Below are 18,442 nucleotides of genomic sequence, written 5' to 3'. Positions count from 1 at the left end.
CTGCCCAGGGTGTAATCTCCTTTCTCTAGACCAGCTAATCCAAGCTAACGTGGGAGCCTATTAAATGGCTACACAATAGGGTTGCTTGAACTGGTCTAAGCTTTAACTTTGAAAGGCAAATTCTCTGCACAGCATCTGGTCCATAGACAGACTGGGGACGAGGAAGATGCACGGGGTGTGGCCAAAACCTACCCCCAGGAAACAGAGCAGCTGAGTAGTTAGTATCTGTAGCCTCTGTTGAAGCTCCATGATCCAATCCCTCTGTCTCCCCCAAGCCAGACACCTCTCTCTCACTATGCACTGTGATATTAGTGGTCCCTGTGGAGTTCCAAGCCAGGTAGGGGGTATACACATCCCCTGCATGGCCTTCCTATGCAGTGAAACTATTACCACGGCAGGAGAACAGTATGTCGGTAAGTGCATTAGATGGGGGCATTGCATGTAAGAAAGGAACAACTGGCAAAAAGTACATATTGACCTACTGTAGCATCCACTACTAAATAGTAATTAGCACTAAATGAACTCATGTGGAGAGGAAGCCTGTAATGAGACAACATCCCAACCTCACCAAAGAACTGCTTTCCCAGCATCACAAACAACAAGCATGACAATACAGTGAAAAGGCATAAAAGGAGAGAAAATGAATGTGAAGGCAAATGGCAAATTAATTTTAAACTGCTCCAAATGATTAAAACTATCAGGAAATATAAATTCTTTAGTTGGGCATTTGCCAGCTATATATGCCCCTTCCCCCTCCACAAAAAAATCAGCAGAAGGGAGAAAGGAAAAAAATAAACAGCTTGACAACTCCAGGGTGTTCATGGGCAATGAAGACATGAATGGCTGCAGTTTTGCCTCAGCAAAATCTCCCTCCTAGCTAGCGATCATCTGTGTGAAGCTAACAGTCTATTAAACCCTCTTCAGTATCAGAAACACCTTGGCTAATGTTTGTACGACATAAACAAGCTTACCTCATTTTTCTTACTGACACACCAGATGCCTCAGGCAATATTAAGCTTCATATTTTAACCTTATTTTCTTGTTTCATTCGGCTGCCTCTGAAGTTTTATTTGAGGCGAGCTCTGCTTACAAGAATGTTAATATCATTACTTTTTCTAATGCAAAACACTTCTGCAACTCGTGACAAATACAAGTATAAGAGGAAAACTGAAACACACATGGTTGCTCTTTTTAATATGAAGATTTTTCCACCCATTTATCTTTCAGAGCTACTTCCATTTCCCTCCAGATCCTTATCCCTGTATGACCATTACCTTGAATAAAATAAAAAGGTTCTATGTAATTTTCCGCAATTTTTTCCCCTTCTGGCAGCTTCCAGATACTTTGATCTCAGCTTTCAAGAGACACACAAATTTCTTCTGAGGAAACTAAGAGAAGCCTAAGTGGCTGATCAAAGTATTTTTTTTCCCCAGAGGCCTTGTTCACCTCAATGTGCCCAGAGCATCTTCACAAATTATATCTGACAATGCAATATTGGGCTTCAAATTTATTTACTAAAAAACAAACAAAATATATATATATAAACAAAATATATATATAATTTTCATACCACTTTGATGTTTAACACAGGTTAAACAATACAATATTTAGTTTACCAGCATCAAGTGAGTATATATGCTGATTCACTGGAATTTAATAAAAATAGTTGTAAACCATGTGGACCAAATTCTTCTCTCCTTTAAAATGAGGCAACCCCATTCACTTTGTACTGAACTGGCTAATGTGTATGTGCACCACTGTCTTCTACTGGATAGAACCAACATAGATAAATAATGCATAGGCCCTATACTGCTGATTGCTAACAGATTCTTCTAGCATCTTATTAGATAGAAAGAGGGTCCAAGTTCTATCCCCACTTTGACCGTGAAGTTCTGATGGGCCGTAGCATGATGCATAATGACAACCATGAAATCCTAGGGGGCCATGAATTTATTATAACTTCAACGGGGTTGTATCATGTAACCGTAAGTAGAATTTTGGCCTGATGTCTCTGGAGCTGTGTGGGATCGCAACAAAAGTCAATAAACTCTCTGTATACATTTTACAATATCATTTTTAAAAATATAGACAGACTATTTCAGAGGAGAAAATATGATGTGCATCCAGAAACCACAATGAAATATATTCTACACTGAACCAAACGTCTTTTAAAAAACTAAAAAAATTGAATGAGATGTGAAGGCAACAACTATTTAACATGTAGCTATGAAGATTAATGGCATTTTATCACCTGAATTAAAATGATCCCTGAAGATTTCATTTTGCAGCATCTTGAGTCTCTTCTCCACAAATTTTAAACTGATGTGTGTGGACATAACAGAAAAAATGTACTTTGTCTACATAGGAGCTCTCTTATAAATTTAGGAACGGACCTCACAAAGGGTCCAGTCTTGTTCCCTCCAGATGGGAGCAAAATTGAGTTAAATATAAACCAATAGTTTTGATGACAATATAAGTGAGAGGCTAATCCTGCAAACCCTTAATCAGTCAGGGCCTGATTCTTTTCCCACTGGAGTCAAAGGGAGTTTATAAACATATAGAAGAAAATCTACATTTAATTAAGTGCAAAGCAATATGAAATAGTTTTCTGCAGCCTAGCCCATTATGAAAGTCTGACTAAGTTACTAGCATCTATTCAAAAATAAACCTGTTAAAAAAAGAAGAATGAAACAGGAAGCAGCCTCATTGTGAGAGCATAGTTACAACCAGAGATAGCACAGCTCTTCTTAGTTCTGTACTTCTTTTGGGGGTGTGGGTGGGGGGCATGGTGTAAATCCATGCAACCTTTAGATTTGTTCGCTAACAAGAGCTGTGAAAATCTTCAACATAATCTTGTAAGGTGCTGAGCAAACCGTGGCAGAACATGCCCTCATATCCCATTGATGGGCCATGCCCTATTGTTTTTCCTGTGTTTCTGGCTACAGTTCTGTTGTTTGTCTTGATAGGGGCCATCAGGCTGCATTTCCGGTAAGATTTATTGTTCAAATGCAAGCCCCCTGTATTACACAACTGCTGATTATATCAGTGGAGATGTTGAAGCATTTTCAGGCGAAGACCCTCTTCCACAGAAAATAAATGGATAAATAAATAAATGTTTGAGTCCTTAAGTAAATGAACACTTAAGCACACATCAGTGACTCAATTAGATAGACCTTCAAAATTATTATTGGGCCTGCTGAGTTAGAGCCTGTCTTTAGTAAAAATCTCTGGTGAATATTTTTTTTTAAAGGGTCATGGCAGGCAGGATATATGGTGAATAATACTTTGGCCATTTTGATTTTAGCAACAAATGGATTCTTTTATCACAATGATAATTAAATATTCAAATAGGACATGATCCAGAAGTTATAAGAACATAAGAACGGCCATACTGGATCAGACCAATGGTCTATCTTGCTTCGTATCCTGTCTTGCAACAGAGGCCAATGCCAGATGCGTCAGAGGGAATGAACAGAACAGTTCATTTTTTGAGTGTTCCATCCCTTGTCATCCTGTCAGAGGTTTAGGGACATCTAGAACATGGGGTTGCATCCCTATCTTGGCTAATAGCCATTGATGGACCTATCCTCCATGAATTTATCTAATTCTTTTTTGAACCAAGTTATAATTTTGGCCTCCACAGCGTCCCCAGGCAATGAGTTCCGTAGGTTGACCATGCATTGTGATTGATTTGATCTGATTATTTACATGTACTGGACTGGGATTCAGGAGATCTGGGTTCATTTCCCAGCCCAGACACCAACTTCCTGTGTGACCTTGGGCAACTCAGTCTCTATATGCCTCAATTCCCAATCTGTAAAATGAGCATAACAGTACTTTCTTTCTCCTGTCCTTTATCTGTATTGTCTATTTAGGCCCTGATCCTGCAATTTAAATGCACAATTGGACTGTGGCTCCCATGAGAAGCCTCACTGACTTAAAAACAGATAAAAGGTTAGAGGCCAAACACAATCCTTGCCCTGAACAGCTGACAGACAATCCAAAGCCCTGATTTTGCAATTTAAATGCTCGGTGGACTGCTGCACCTATGCAGAGGCCTGTTGATGTTGATGGAGCTCCACACAGATGCAGCATTCCTCCTACACACTGTAAATTGCAGGATTGGGGCCTTATATTAGAAGCTCTGTAGGGCAAGGACTGTCCCTTACCAAATGAATGGCAGGCAGAATGATGGGACCTGGGAATAGCAGCCACAGTTTCTGTGTGCCAGTTGTGTGTTGTGAGAAGCATTGTGGCTAATGGATCCTCACAGAGGTAGATCCCTGCCTGCCCCCAGTGTGATCTTCTGTGGAAGCTTGTATGGGGCCAGTGCGGTAGCCCTCTCCATGATGAATAGAAAGGCATAGACACCTTTGTGCTGCCACTCTGTTCTTGGTGCCTCAGTGCAGTCCTTATGCGAGGTGTAAGTGGTGCATACAGCACTGAGCTGGCCCGCTATACTGTGGATGAATTTTAGCCTTTGTTGTCACTATGAAACAGATCCAATAACAGATACTGATCCTGAACACACTTATGCATGTGACTAATCCCATTGAAGCCAATGGCACTACTCCTGTGGGTAAAATTAAGCACACGCACATACTCGGGTACCTATAATCCATGAAGAAGAACTCCAATTTCCTTTGGAAAATACCTGACACTCTGAGAAAGTATGTCACTATTGTCTTGCTGGCTTAGAGGAAAATGAAACATAACAGGGTCAATCTATTTTTTTTTATACTGAACCCATTTTTGAGTTATACACATGAAAAAATTGTCTGTCTACCTTTCTCCCCCTCATGATTCTTACACTTTACACTCCTATAACTCACACAAGCCCAAGCTGATTTTGTTTTAAATCTGTTTAAAAAAAAAAGTGTTCCCTGAGCTGAAACCAAATTTCAGCCCAGAGCAAATTTTTACGGCTGGGTTATAAATCCCTGAAAAACAGGATTCATAATGGAAGTGCTGACACAGCCTTAACTACTATATAGCAGTGTGAATGGCGCCACTATAATATCTATTAGAGATTCTTTAAAAAGTTTGCAAAATATTGTCTTGCCTTGCAGAAAAAAAGAAGCCAGAGTACTTAATGCCAACATAAACATGCTTTTAACCCATTATGTGCTAATTTGCAGAAAAGCCATTAATTCTGAATAAGACTCACAGAGTGCAGCACCGGCAGGAAATGTTCTTCTAAACTCCTGTTTGACTTGTAACATGGTTTTAATCACTTCCATGAAACACAAAAGATGGCTTCAGACTCTGAGTTTTGCTCAGAGCACGAGAAGGGGGATTGCATTAGAGAGGCAAACGGGATCGTTTAGGATTGAAAAGAGAGAGAAATAGACCAAACATCATTTGATTCACAGCATTTAATGCTCATCATCGGCATGCTGCTATTTTACCTCTGCCACCACAAGTCAAGTTCGTTTACTGTCCAGCAAGAGTGAATTAATTCATGGAGTTTTAGCACCCCCATAAGACTATGTCATTTGCAGCAGCTACCGTGCTCTATTTTGAATTCTGTGGTGTGAGTGTCACAAAGCCCATTGCCACCAAAACTTTACACATTGATTGCTCACATGAGATTTGGCCTCTGCTAGTCAAGGAAGGAAGTCAGTGGCAATATGAAACACTTCCACTAGACTAACCTATAACAAAGAACTAGATGATGTTAGTGATGGCACTCATTCAGATATAATAACATAGGTACAAAAAGGGCTCACTTGCAAGTATGTGGAAAACTAAAATAAATAATATTTTTAGGACTCTACGTTTTTTTTCCCTTCTGTTCACATCCGTCCACTATCTCTCTTCCTCCTAGACCTAGATTCCAAATATAAGCATTGGAATTCCCTTCATGTGGCAATCGAATGGAAAGTCCATAACTCAACATACACTGAACACTTTCCATGGTATGCAGCAACTTGCAGAGAATTCCTGATATAATGCAGGAAAATTGTCTGAACAGCATCTTTTACTTATGCTCCAAGACTGTCAGGTCCATTAGCTGGGTTCTCCAGATACAGCTTCCTTCTGTATCATATTTCTTCTATGTCACTAATCTAGATCTGAGTAAATGGAACTATTTATTGTTTTCAAATTTCTTGGGCTGCTACTTGGGACTACTGCCAATAGTAAGCAGTACACATGATAACTATTTGCAGGATGGAACACTTAAAAATGATAACAAAATCCTTTCTTCTAACACATACCTTCTTTCACCTCGTGTTTCTGTTCTTGATTTTCCATCTCTGAGTCATTCCGTGCTTTGGGTTCCACAATCTCATCATCATCTTCATCCTCTAGAAAAAAGAAATAAAGAATTGTAACATTCCGTTTCAGGGGGGAGAGGTTCCTTTTGGACAACTTGTAGCCATTGAACCTGCTAGTAAGTAAATAAATTACCTACAAATGTCCTTCTTAGAAAGTTCTCGAAAGTCAGAAAGACAATATTGTAGCATAAAACACCTGCTACTGTCACTCCCTGTGGCAACTTTCCATCTCAAATGTTTTAAGAATGGCTCTCTGACCTCCGAGACAATTTCTTGGCTGGCATAGGAATAGATGCAAATATGTTTTAGCCTGGCAGCAATTCCACAAGTGGAACACCTGTTATCCAGACACCGCATTTCCAATTCAATTCTCACCAGATTAATTTGTCTTTTGACCTACCGGAAAGGGTTAAATAGAAGTCTGACCTCAGGTCAGATGCCAGTGGCAAGCAAACAAGCATAGTACAGTTCTGAAAAGTCATCACCATCAGATGGAAGAACATAGCAACCAAAAGTGGCATTTGGAGTTTAAGAACGGTTCTTGCATTAATATGAATTTAATGAATGCTTAAAATTGACACGTCAGTCACTAATGCCAGATGTTTTAGTGCCCTTTTCTGACCTATGTAAATCTTTCTCTCTCTCTCTCTCTGTACCCCTCCCTCACTCATATATTCCCCTTTTTCTTGGAAGGGCAAAACTGTTAATTCTTTTCATTATGTTTGTCTGAAGTTATAAGGGATGTGATTGTTCAGACCAATGCTCAGTGCTCTGGAGATTACAAGAATGCAACTTGCACCCACAAGCTCTAAAAGCAATCCAAACTTCACCAAAGGGTGAGCTCTGTCTTGTTCCCAGCAAAAGCAATGCAATGCATTCCCCAGTTGACAGGTGCTGCACAAAGCAAGGCACACACCTGAAAAAATGACTGTGGTGTACAGAAAAAGAGACATAATCAAGACAAAGTCGTCTGCACTGCACTGTCTGCAAAGTCATGCAGTGCAGACGACTTTGTCCCATACACACAAATTGGGGCCTAGATATTGTGGTGCCTTATAAATGCAATAAATTTGAAAGGCTAAGAACAGCCAATGTGGAACAGGGATCTAAGGTAACCATGAAAAGCCATACATGAGCTACTGGGCTATAGTAAATATCATGTGGGAATGATTTGGGGGAAGGGCATTGGTCTCCACAGTTGCACAAAGCAGGATAATTGAGCATCATCACAATATTGGGAGTCTTTCTTTACATGGGAGAATGCATAGTGTGTATTCTGATTTCCTATACCTTTTGACCTGTGTCATATATACCTACGGCATAGCAGTCCTCCGTGAGAGTGCTGTGGTTCCTTTGCAACTCTGCCATCAGTCTGCCTATTGCTATATGGCTCTCTATTGTGTGGCACTTCTACGGACATGCTCATTGGATCCCTGACCTGATGATGTACCTGTAGATGCTGCAATTGTGGTGTCCAGAAATTCTAACACCAGCATGTTAACATAGGGCCTGGAAGCAGGATTATGGTGTGTCATGCTTATCAAACTGCGTAGTTACTGGCACTTTCTTCTAATGCAGCTGGCTACAGTCAGTCCTTGCTTCTGGGTAAGATGTCAGTGCTGACAGGCTGTGTTCAGCCAACAGTGATGCACAGTTGTACTGGGTTTCAACAGCATAATGGGCAGCAGACCATTCACACCATTTCGCCTGCCCAGGAACCTTTCTCTGATGCCTATGGAATGTCTCATTACCTGAGCCCAGGCTGGTTACTAGCTGATGTCACAGGCACAGCCTGTGGGGTAGCCAGGCACTGCAAAGAAACACCACAGCATTGCTGGGTCCATTGTTTACTCTTGTCTGGGCATGGGATCCATCAGTAACTCGCACCCACTGCCCTAAGTCATAGGAGGGGACAGGAGAGGACTTTCAGACAGGAGGAGACAACAGCGTATTCCCACACATACACGCCATCAGCCTGTGGTGGAAGAGAAGCAGGAGCTGGCACTGCAGCCAGCTGGGGAGCACACAAGAAGCTCCAACCCCCTCCAGATTTTCAGGCCTGACTGGGGGGGAAGTCCCTCTGATTGGCTGCTTTCCCCCAATGCCCCTCGTCCTTTGGGAGAGCAGCCAATCAGAGCTGCTGAAAGACGCAGGCAAGCTCCATCCTCCTCCCCCCAGGAGCCATGCTCACAGGAGGGAGGACAAGGGATGAGGGAACAGACAGAACTCAGCAGCTCGGATAAGTTCTGCTCCCCCCTCCACCTTGTGAGCAATAGAACAGGATGGTCCCTCTGCCCCTCCCCCCACACCTACAACACCCAGCCTGGAAGGGACAGAGGGAACCACGCAGCAATCCCCCCAGGCCTAGGAGGGGGCAATGAAGACCCCTGGCATGCCAGGGGAGCAGAGGTGAGGCAGGGTGTGTGGAATTGATGTGAGCTGGTGAGAGCAGAGCTGGGGGGGGGGAGAATTAATTGCTGGGCGGGGGGAGAGCTCCTGCATTGGCGGCCAAAATTGCCTTAATAAATGTGGCAACTCTAATTGTCACATACACTGCGGGTGGGCAGGGAGAATTCAAATATTAGAAGATAAAAAATATAATTTAAAAACGCATATTTGGGGGGTTAATTCAGGATTTTTGAAACTTTGGGGTTAGCAATACTGATACACACACGCAGGTACACGCCTATATGGTCTAAATGTAATATTGCCTCATGGTTTTACTGCAAGTCTTGCAATACTTTGGTGTTTTTCTTTAGAGCCCCAGCTCCCATTGTCAAATGATTACACAAGAACCTCCACTTTCATTGTTTTAAATAGGGGAGTGTCTCTCCCTCATGTTTGCGGAGAAAAGCTTCAAACATTCACCTTAAAGGCTGAAATCCCAGAAGGCAAAAAACCCACCACCCCAACCATATTTATTATTTTGCAAAATCTCATGATTTTTAGACCCAGCTCATGATCTTTTGGGGCCTGACTCATTATGCTTGAACAGTTGGGGTCAGCAATGCAGTGAAAATAGGATATGGTATTGTGGGCAACTTTCAGGATGAGAGAAGCCAAACTCATTTATGGAGCCAGCTCCTTACCCCTCCCATTGTGGGCTCCACATGACTCTGCCCACCAGCCTCTCCCTGTGGGGAAACGCAGGCTTGACTATTGGATGCAGGAGTGGAATTCTACTTTGGCATTTTTTTAAGTAGATTTTTCCAGTGCTTGTTCCCCTCCCCCGCCCTTTGGGAATGATCTGTGAACCAAGAAAAAACATGTATAAATGAGCAGAAGATGACATGTATGCACTATTTCCTAAAGTATACGTATGCAAAATTAATACTGGAAGTACTGTTTCTACATCTGCACACAAAAAGCTTTCTTTCTTAATGCAAGTCCTTTTATGTAATGAATGCTGTTTCTTTAGATTCAATTTCAGAAAGAAAAATAACCAAATATTTTTACAATATGTGAAATGCTTCTTCTAAGAAAAATTGAAAATTTCTGTTTACAGACACATGTCAGTATATTAATTTTGCTGGAGTGGAAGTCTGAAGGGCGTACAATAAATTACACATAGGGTATACACACACACACTCAAACAAACCTACATTTAGGGCTTGTCTATACTACGCAGCTTTTAGCGACAAGGCTGTGTCGACACAGCCTTGTCGCGAAAAGTCGGCATGTGTGAACGTTCTCTGTCGGTATTTTGTCGGCACTTTTGCTGACAAAATACTTCCAGCCCTGCGAGCGGCGTTAGCTTTGTTGGCAGGAGAGCACTTCTGCCGACAAAGCCACATTCACATTGCCACTTGCGTCAGCAAAACTTTTGTCTTTCGCGGGGGGGATTTTTTAAGTATCCGAAAGACAAAAGTTTTGTCGACAACGTCACAGTGTAGACAAGCCCTAAGAGAATGTTAAGGTTGCAAAGCTAAATACTAAAAAGAAGGGAAACGCCAGAATTAAGATTGTCTGTGGAATATTAATTCAGCCCCCTTATTCATATGCATTATGGCATAATTCTGGAATTTCTTAACTTTTGAGTGTTTGGCCTCATTTTTTGGGTGCCCAACATGAGACTCCTGGGCTCAGAATTGCAGAAACACTAAGAGCTCACAGCTGCAGGTGAGGTCAATTGGAGCTGTGCTCTGAACTTACAAAATACAATCAAAATGCTATATACCCTGAAAACCTAACTGGTTCAACGTGGGCACCCAAGATTAGTGGACTTTTCTGACAAACTTGGCCTTACTGCTTTGTGTTTCCCTCCCCAAGCTGTATAATGGGGAAAACACTAATAATACCTTCACCTCACAGGGGTGATATAAAGGTAAATTATTATTTAAAGTTTGTGAAGCACTCAGATACTATGGTGACGAGTGCCATAGAACCAAACACCCAGGAGAAGATAAAAGAGTTTGTATTCAGTGCAGGGTTTGGTTAATGTATTAAATAAGGCCTGACACCACACATTGAATTAAGAGGATAAAAACGCATTCACTGAATGATATAGGAGTTCTCTGGAAAAAATAGTAGGTGATTATGTCATTATTTATTATTTATTTGTATTACTGTGATGCCTAGAAGCCCATCACGGACTGGGACCCCATTGTGTTAGGTGCTGTACAAACACAGAACAAAAAGACTGTCCCTTCCCACAATGCATACTCAAAAGGGGGCTGAATTAAGGGTGCACAAGCAAACTTACTTCTGGCATTCCTACCTTTGCTTGGCTTTGCATCCTTAACATTCTCCTTAGATTGTTCTTTTGGATGTTCGGATACACACTCATTCATATAGTTTAGAATACTGGTTTGAAACTGAACTTACATAAAAACATTGGCAAGTTCTAAGTCCATTTTCCTGTATTTTTCTAAGCAGTGACAAAGGTAATATTAATGTTACACTTTTCTTATTGGAAAGTTTGTGGCTGTCTATATTCTGACTAAATTTTAAAACCAAGAAAAAGTGCATGCAAATAGGAACCATTTTGCAACCCACAAACCCTCTCTCTTTTGTCAGGGCTATTCAATGGCCCTTTGCCATTCAAGCTGAATCTTGATCCAGCATATTGGTAATAGAACTCTTTGTAGAACTTGATTTTGAGTTATCACTGTGGCTCTCTAAAACTGGATAAACTACTGATCTAAAAATAGTATTTGTAAGTAATTCTCAGTATGTTTTGAGGCATTCATTGAAAAATAAGGGACTGTCACCTCTCTCTCTCTCTCTGTTGATCAAAACAATACCTCTAATTTTCTCCAGGGACTATGTAGCCTTGAGGATGAACTGTGCCTTGCATTTCAAAGGGAACGAGTTGAAGGTGACACTTTTACTGTCTTTCTCTATCAGTGAAATAAGAGATTAAATTGTTTTTAGTACCTTTCTATAGCAATACCTGTCCTCAGAAGTATCTGATCTGAAATATTCCAGGCCAAATTTTTCCAGAAGGGAGGTGGATACTCCCCATATCAAAAGTGTGTATACAGGCTCACCCACATTTGAACACATAACTGCTACCACTGCACATACAAACAGGTAGTTAGGGCTGAAACTCACCTAAGAACAAGGGACTCAGGGGAAGCCCTGGGGACCACTTCAGACCCACTTTAGCTCTCTACAAAAGGTTGGATATAGAGGAGAGGGCCACTTGGGGAAGGGTCATACCATGCCTGCCCCAAATAGGCCCACAGAGAAGGACTAACGGATCCATGCTTATGACAGATCCAGTGACCCACTGGATAGGGCATAGAGGGGCAATGGTCTCTACTGAAGCCAGCAGTAGTAATAACACTGGTCTACAATTTTTGAGAAGTCGTCTGCTTCAGAGATAAAATGTGCTATTTATTATGTATTTTGATGTGCTGAATTCAAATATGACAATTAAAACAACTGATTGGCTACTGTTTCTAAGATTTTAAGTTTTTACATTTTATGTCTATGTATATTGTGTAGATAGAGTTTTAATCCTAAATTGTAAACCTAGGTCTTTTCATGTGTTTATTGTTGCTTTACATGATAATATTTCATCTGTCCTGTTTATGTAACACTTTAAAAATCAGCAAAAGGGTTATATAAATAAAATTTATTATGAAACAAAAGGCAAAAAACTATTCTGTACATAGTTTAGTCCTATTCAGTGTCTACTCGGCGCTTCTTGGCTTGTCTCTTGTATTCATTAAATGGAGCATCTCTTGTCACTGTCCAGCAATAGTCTGCAAGCATCGATGGGCTCCATTTGCCCTGATAGCGTTTCTCCATTGTTGCAATGTCCTGGTGAAATCGCTCGCCGTGCTCGTCGCTCACTGCTCCGCAGTTCAGTGGGAAAAAATCTAGATGAGAGTGCAAAAAAATGTATCTTTAGTGACATGTTGCAACCAAGGCTTTTGTATGCCTTGAGGAGGTTTTCCACCAACAACCTGTAGTTGTCTGCCTCATTGTTTCCGAGAAAATTTATTGCCACTAACTGGAAGGCTTTCCATGCCGTCTTTTCCTTGCCATGCAGTGCATGGTCAAATGCATCATCTCGAAGAAGTTCACGAATCTGAGGACCAACAAAGACACCTTCCTTTATCTTAGCTTCACTTAACCTTGGAAATTTTCCACGGAGGTACTTGAAAGCTGCTTGTGTTTTGTCAATGGCCTTGACAAAGTTCTTCATCAGACCCAGCTTGATGTGTAAGGGTTGTAACAAAATCTTCCTTGATTCAACAAGTGGTGGATGCTGAACACTTTTCCTCCCAGGCTCCAGTGACTGTCGGAGTGGCCAATCTTTCTTGATGTAGTGGGAATCTCTTGCACGACTATCCCATTCGCAGAAAAAACAGCAGTACTTTGTGTATCCAGTCTGCAGACCAAGCAAGAGAGCAACAACCTTCAAATCGCCACAAAGCTGCCACTGATGTTGGTCATAGTTTATGCACCTCAAAAGTTGTTTCATGTTGTCATAGTTTCCTTCATATGGACTGCATGACCAACTGGAATTGATGGCAAAACATTGCCATTATGCAGTAAAACAGCTTTAAGACTTGTCTTTGATGAATCAATGAACAGTCTCCACTCATCTGGATCGTGAACGATGTTGAAGGCTGCCATCACACCATCGATGTTGTTGCAGGCTACAAGATCACCTTCCATGAAAAAGAATGGGACAAGATCCTTTTGACGGTCACGGAACATGGAAACCCTAACATCATTTGCCAGGAGATTCCACTGCTGTAGTCTGGAGCCCAACAGCTCTGCCTTACTCTTGGGTAGTTCCAAATCCCTGACAAGGTCATTCAGTTCACCTTGTGTTATGAGGTGTGTGGTTCAGAGGAGGAGGATGGGAGAAAATGTGGGTCCTGTGACATTGATGGTTCAGGACCAGAAGTTTCATCCTCTTCCTCGTCTGACTCAAGTGAGAATGATTCTGGTGCATCAGGAACCAGCAGTCCTTCCTTTTCCTTTTCCTGTTCAACCACTGGCGAAGATTTGTTGCACAAGTGTTGCAGCATATGCGTGGGGCCCACCTCTTGTCCTGATCTCCAATTTTGCAGCCAAAATAAAGGTGATAGGCTTTCTTAACCATAGTGGTTATACTGCGCTTTTGTGATGCAAAAGTCACTTCACCACAAACACAGCAGAAGTTATCTGCACTGTTCACACAAGTACGAGGCATCTATGCTCACTTTGGCTAAAGAGAAATGTGTCCCTTTGCAAAATCAAACACTGACAAATAAGAGAACACGACACTGTATGATTTCTAGAGCTGATATAGGGCAATTTGTTCAGCAGAGTGATGTAAGTTTCATTATGATTGCATCATCCATGACTTCTAGGAATAACATGATGCAATTCATATCATGTATGACGCAACACCAGCTTCAGATTGCATCATTCATTGTTTTGCCTAAAAAGCAAGTACTGTCCAAACCCAGTCATAGATTTATTCATAGATCCAGTCAAAGATGTATTTTAGTCATTTCTGGTTTAAATTGAGATCCCTTCCCTTTATAACTCACTTATCCTCCGCCATTCCCAAGTCAAGGGTCATATATACTGACCCAATAGCATATCTTGAAAACTAGAGCCAATCAACAATTTTAAGCATCAGTTTCGTTCTCAGTGACCCAGAATTAGTAAAGTTTGACTACATTTATTTCAGAAACATTTTGGCTGTAGAGCAGTGTAATATTAAATGTTTATATTATGGTAGTGCCCAAAGGCTCAGTCAGGATTGGGGCCTTATTGTCTGGGCCCCAGAAAAGAAACAATCCCCTGCCCAGAGGGATAGGCTGGAATAGCAGTTCCACCTACAGGCTGGGAGTATGAATTCCACCCCACTCTGATGGAGTCTCCTGGGCAAAGCCCTATCACTTGAGTTTTATGTGGCAATAGCTGAATTTCTCCATAAGTGCCCAGCTATTTGTTACTCTGTTGGAATATGCAATGGCAGTAAGTATGCATACACATGCAGGTGGGCCCATGCATTGTGAACACAAGTGGGCTTTTGCCTTTCAAAGTGGGCTTCTGCCCTGTATGCTGTATGTTTAGAAAAATAACTTTTCAACAGTATAAACATGTATAGTCTGCTCCTCCATTCACACTATTGTAAATCAGGAGTAATTCCACTGAAGCCCCTGGTATAAAACCCATGGAAGTGAAATCACAAACAGAACCCTGATGTGTATGAAAGAAGCCATATTAGAAAAGAGTTAGTGCTAGTAATAATACCTAGCTGTCACAGTGCTTTTCATCCCTAGATCTCAAAGCAGTATAGAAAGGAGGCCAGTGTCATTATTCCCAGTTTTCAGATGCGAAAACTGAGGCACAGAGAAGGGAAGTTACTTGCCCAGTGTCACCCGACAGGCCAGTATCAGAGCCACAAATAGAACCCAGGTCTTCTGAGTAGCAGGACAGCATTCACTAGGCCACACAGCCTCTCATTGTAAATGTAACATTTCTCATTGTCAGTGATTCTGTTACCTGTTGCAATTAAACAAGATGTTCTGCCATTTAGACAACGGAACCAGACCAAGCATTGGTTGACGTAGTTAGTGGCTTGACATAGTTAGACCTAACAAGCTCTTCCTCCCCAGTTCAGAGCTCTGTGACTCGATGAGGGAGACAGTTAGAGCGAAGTGCACCTTGCTGGATTTAAGCCTAGGCTACTCCTTTCTAACATGGCACTTTGGATAGATCCCATGGCCCTGATTTTCAGCTGGGCACCATCTGGCCTCCACTTTGACATCCACAAACAACTGTGCTCACAGTTTCACACTCACAAGAAATTGAGGGGGGAAGTGGTAACACTTAGACATATGACTACCTCTTGGAAATAGGTGGTTAGAATGTCCAGGTGTCACCAAGTCCTCCAACAGTTCACTGAGGGCACAACATTAAAGGCTGTCCCAGAAAATTAGGCCCCACATCTATATACGGCTGAACTATTTATTATCTATCTGGGCTAAAGGGTTTTGAATCATTATTATTTTATTTAGTTTTACAGCATGAAAAAGCATAGTAGGCACATTCAGGACAAATAGAAAGAAAATGTTTCCTGGCTCAAAGAGTTTATAATCTAATTTTAATCTAATGTAATCACATATAAGATTACATATAAGAAGAGTTTGTTTATGTTTTATTTCTTGAGGTGTGTGTTTCTCACGTTAGACTGTCTAATTTTTGAATGTTTGCCTTTGAGTATGTGGTTTCTGTTTCTATGCAGTTAGCAGTGTTACTGCTCAAATAGTTTACCAAGCAGCTAAATATTTTGTAAAGATTTATGTAAAGCAAAGCTCCTGCCTACTGATATATGCACCACCAATTCAACAGCAGGCAGCATGCCCCCCTGCATTGCTCCCTTAGGTATGGGATTTACACCTCCACAGACCTGCACCTTTGAGACTAGTTAAGAAGTCACAACTCCTGTGTATTGTTTTCTGTATCAAGAGCTATGTTGAATTACACTGACAGCACAATTTTTAATTCTGTGTAGTTACAAATGATCCCTTTATTAATAACATGCCTTTAAAATAACAATTTATTCACATCAAAATAATATATTTTACTCTATGAGTCACACTGTGTCTATGAGAATCCGGTAGGTTATTATACAGAGTCTTTGATATAAAGAATCAGCTGTATATATGGCATGTCTAACTCTAACAAATCCAAGTGTCTTCACACACACTTGATACTAGCAATTGTGAAATACCAGAAATAGTTGCATAATTATTATACTTATGACTGTACAAAATAATTTTGCTGTTACTGATATGAATGAATTACAAACAGAGCAAGCTAGGAAAAATGAGTCTTGTGTTTATATTGACATAAGTCCGGATCTGAAACAAGTTGGATATTGCGGGTAGATACATTGGGGGGAGCGTAACCATTATCTTTCCTTTTAGATTATATTACTTGCATCATTAGCAAAATATGCAACAAATATTCAAACATATGCTTTTGTATTATGACTGCCTGATGTTGTATATATTTGAAAAACTATCATTTGAAATCTGGCTTGATGTCATTTCTCCTATGGCATGAAAGAGCAATTTATATTTTGGAAATAAGTCCAGTTTCCCACTTTCATCAGGCAGTTCTTTGAAATAAGCAGGGAATTAATTCATCTGTGGATTTTGTTCGTTAAATGGGATGTGAGATCAGATGTACAGTGGGTACACTTTAGTCATCACAGATGGAAATAGTCTTGTGTGCCGGCAAACCTTGGCAGTAGGAAAAGTCTACTGAAATGTATTCTGGTTAGCCAAAGTGCAGAATAACGTCCACTGCTTAGTACTAGAAAAACAGAGATGAACAATTCTTTGCCTAAATATTTGCTGAATGAAATAAATTCAAGATCAGAATTTCATGGAATGATTTCTGAACTTTTCAAGTGAAAAAATGAATTAAACATATAGGACCTTATGTTGCAAATGCTTATGCACATGAGTGACTTCATGCATGTAAGTAAATCCCTATTCACATGCATGAAGTTACTTACATGCATGTTCGCAGGGTCAGAACCATATTAAGAAGTACAGAATCATTTTCTTTCTTGAATTCCATCAAAGACTGTGCTACAGTAAGCCAAACAAGCTCCAACCACATCAACTTGTCCTTATAACACAATACAGAGAACCATTGCTTTTTTCATGGCATTAAGCCCATAACACAAAAAGGGACGAGAAGGAAAAAAATGCTAAATAGGAGGAAAAATGCCAGAAAATATTATATCACAACAGTACGTAAAGGACTGGGAATAGAAGTGTGGGTCATTAGAAGCTGGCTTTACTCAGAGCACCTAGGACAGAGGAAATGACGGGTTAAACTAGCACCTCATTGAATATCTGGCTCCATGGAACTGCTTTAGTGTTGGGAAGGGGGGAGGTGGATTTGTGTTTTCATGGTGGCTTCATACTTACTGAGGGATAAAACCTTCCATGTTGGCTAGCCTTGATTGTTTGAAAAATAAAAAGACATCTGATTCCATTCATTCTAACTATAGTTCTCTGGGAGCACAAATGAATGACAGAACCACAAGAACCGATGAGCTAGCACCATTAAGTTCCATGGTGAATGTTTTTGGAAAAGTGTCTGTCTTTTACAGGAGAGAGCAAAACAGCTTCAGATTGCAAAAACACAGGTTGTGTGAATCAAATTACTTTTAGTGGAGTCAAATAGGTGCTCCTGAATCTTCGACAAATATTTTTATTTTATTATAAAGTAATAATGATAATGCTTAGTATTTATATAACATGCTCGTCCTCAGGATCTCAATGCATTTTACCCAAGTATTAATGAATTTAGCCTAACAGCATCCCTGTTAAGTAGGTGAGTATTATTATCCCTATTTAATATATGTACCAATATGAGACACAGATATTGACTTCCTGTTTCTTGCGACATAAAAACTTAATGATTTATTCCTCTGCCTAGTGCTAAAAAGCACCACCCATGCCCTTCCTTTTTCTTATGTAATGACAGTCCTGGCAAAGGTTTGTTCAGTATAGCACAGGAAGTCTGTGGTAGAGCCAGGAATTACACCCAGATCTCCTGAGACACAGTCCAGTGCCTCAACCATCTTTCCTCCAGTGAAAAGATGTTTATACTTAAATAAACCTGCATTTCACATGTATAAGAAGCACTGGAGTCTCATTGGCTAACAAGGGTATTCATGTTTC

General features: G+C 40.7%; 1 protein-coding gene across 9 annotated transcripts in view; it reads right to left on the bottom strand.

The window, feature by feature from the left end:
• The window catches only part of DYNC1I1 (dynein cytoplasmic 1 intermediate chain 1), a 316,422-nt gene that overhangs the window by 110,259 nt on the left and 187,721 nt on the right, over positions 1–18,442 (bottom strand). For all 9 annotated transcript variants that reach the window (XM_065587000.1, XM_008163430.4, XM_065587006.1 and 6 more), the window contains one exon: positions 6,219–6,308. In XM_065587000.1, the coding sequence (XP_065443072.1) occupies positions 6,219–6,308 (90 nt within the window). The remainder of the gene's footprint in view (positions 1–6,218; positions 6,309–18,442) is intronic.

Source organism: Chrysemys picta, chromosome 2 (genome assembly GCF_011386835.1).
Source record: "Chrysemys picta bellii isolate R12L10 chromosome 2, ASM1138683v2, whole genome shotgun sequence".
NCBI lineage: Eukaryota > Metazoa > Chordata > Testudines > Emydidae > Chrysemys > Chrysemys picta.
This window is presented reverse-complemented; position numbering and strand designations above follow the sequence as displayed.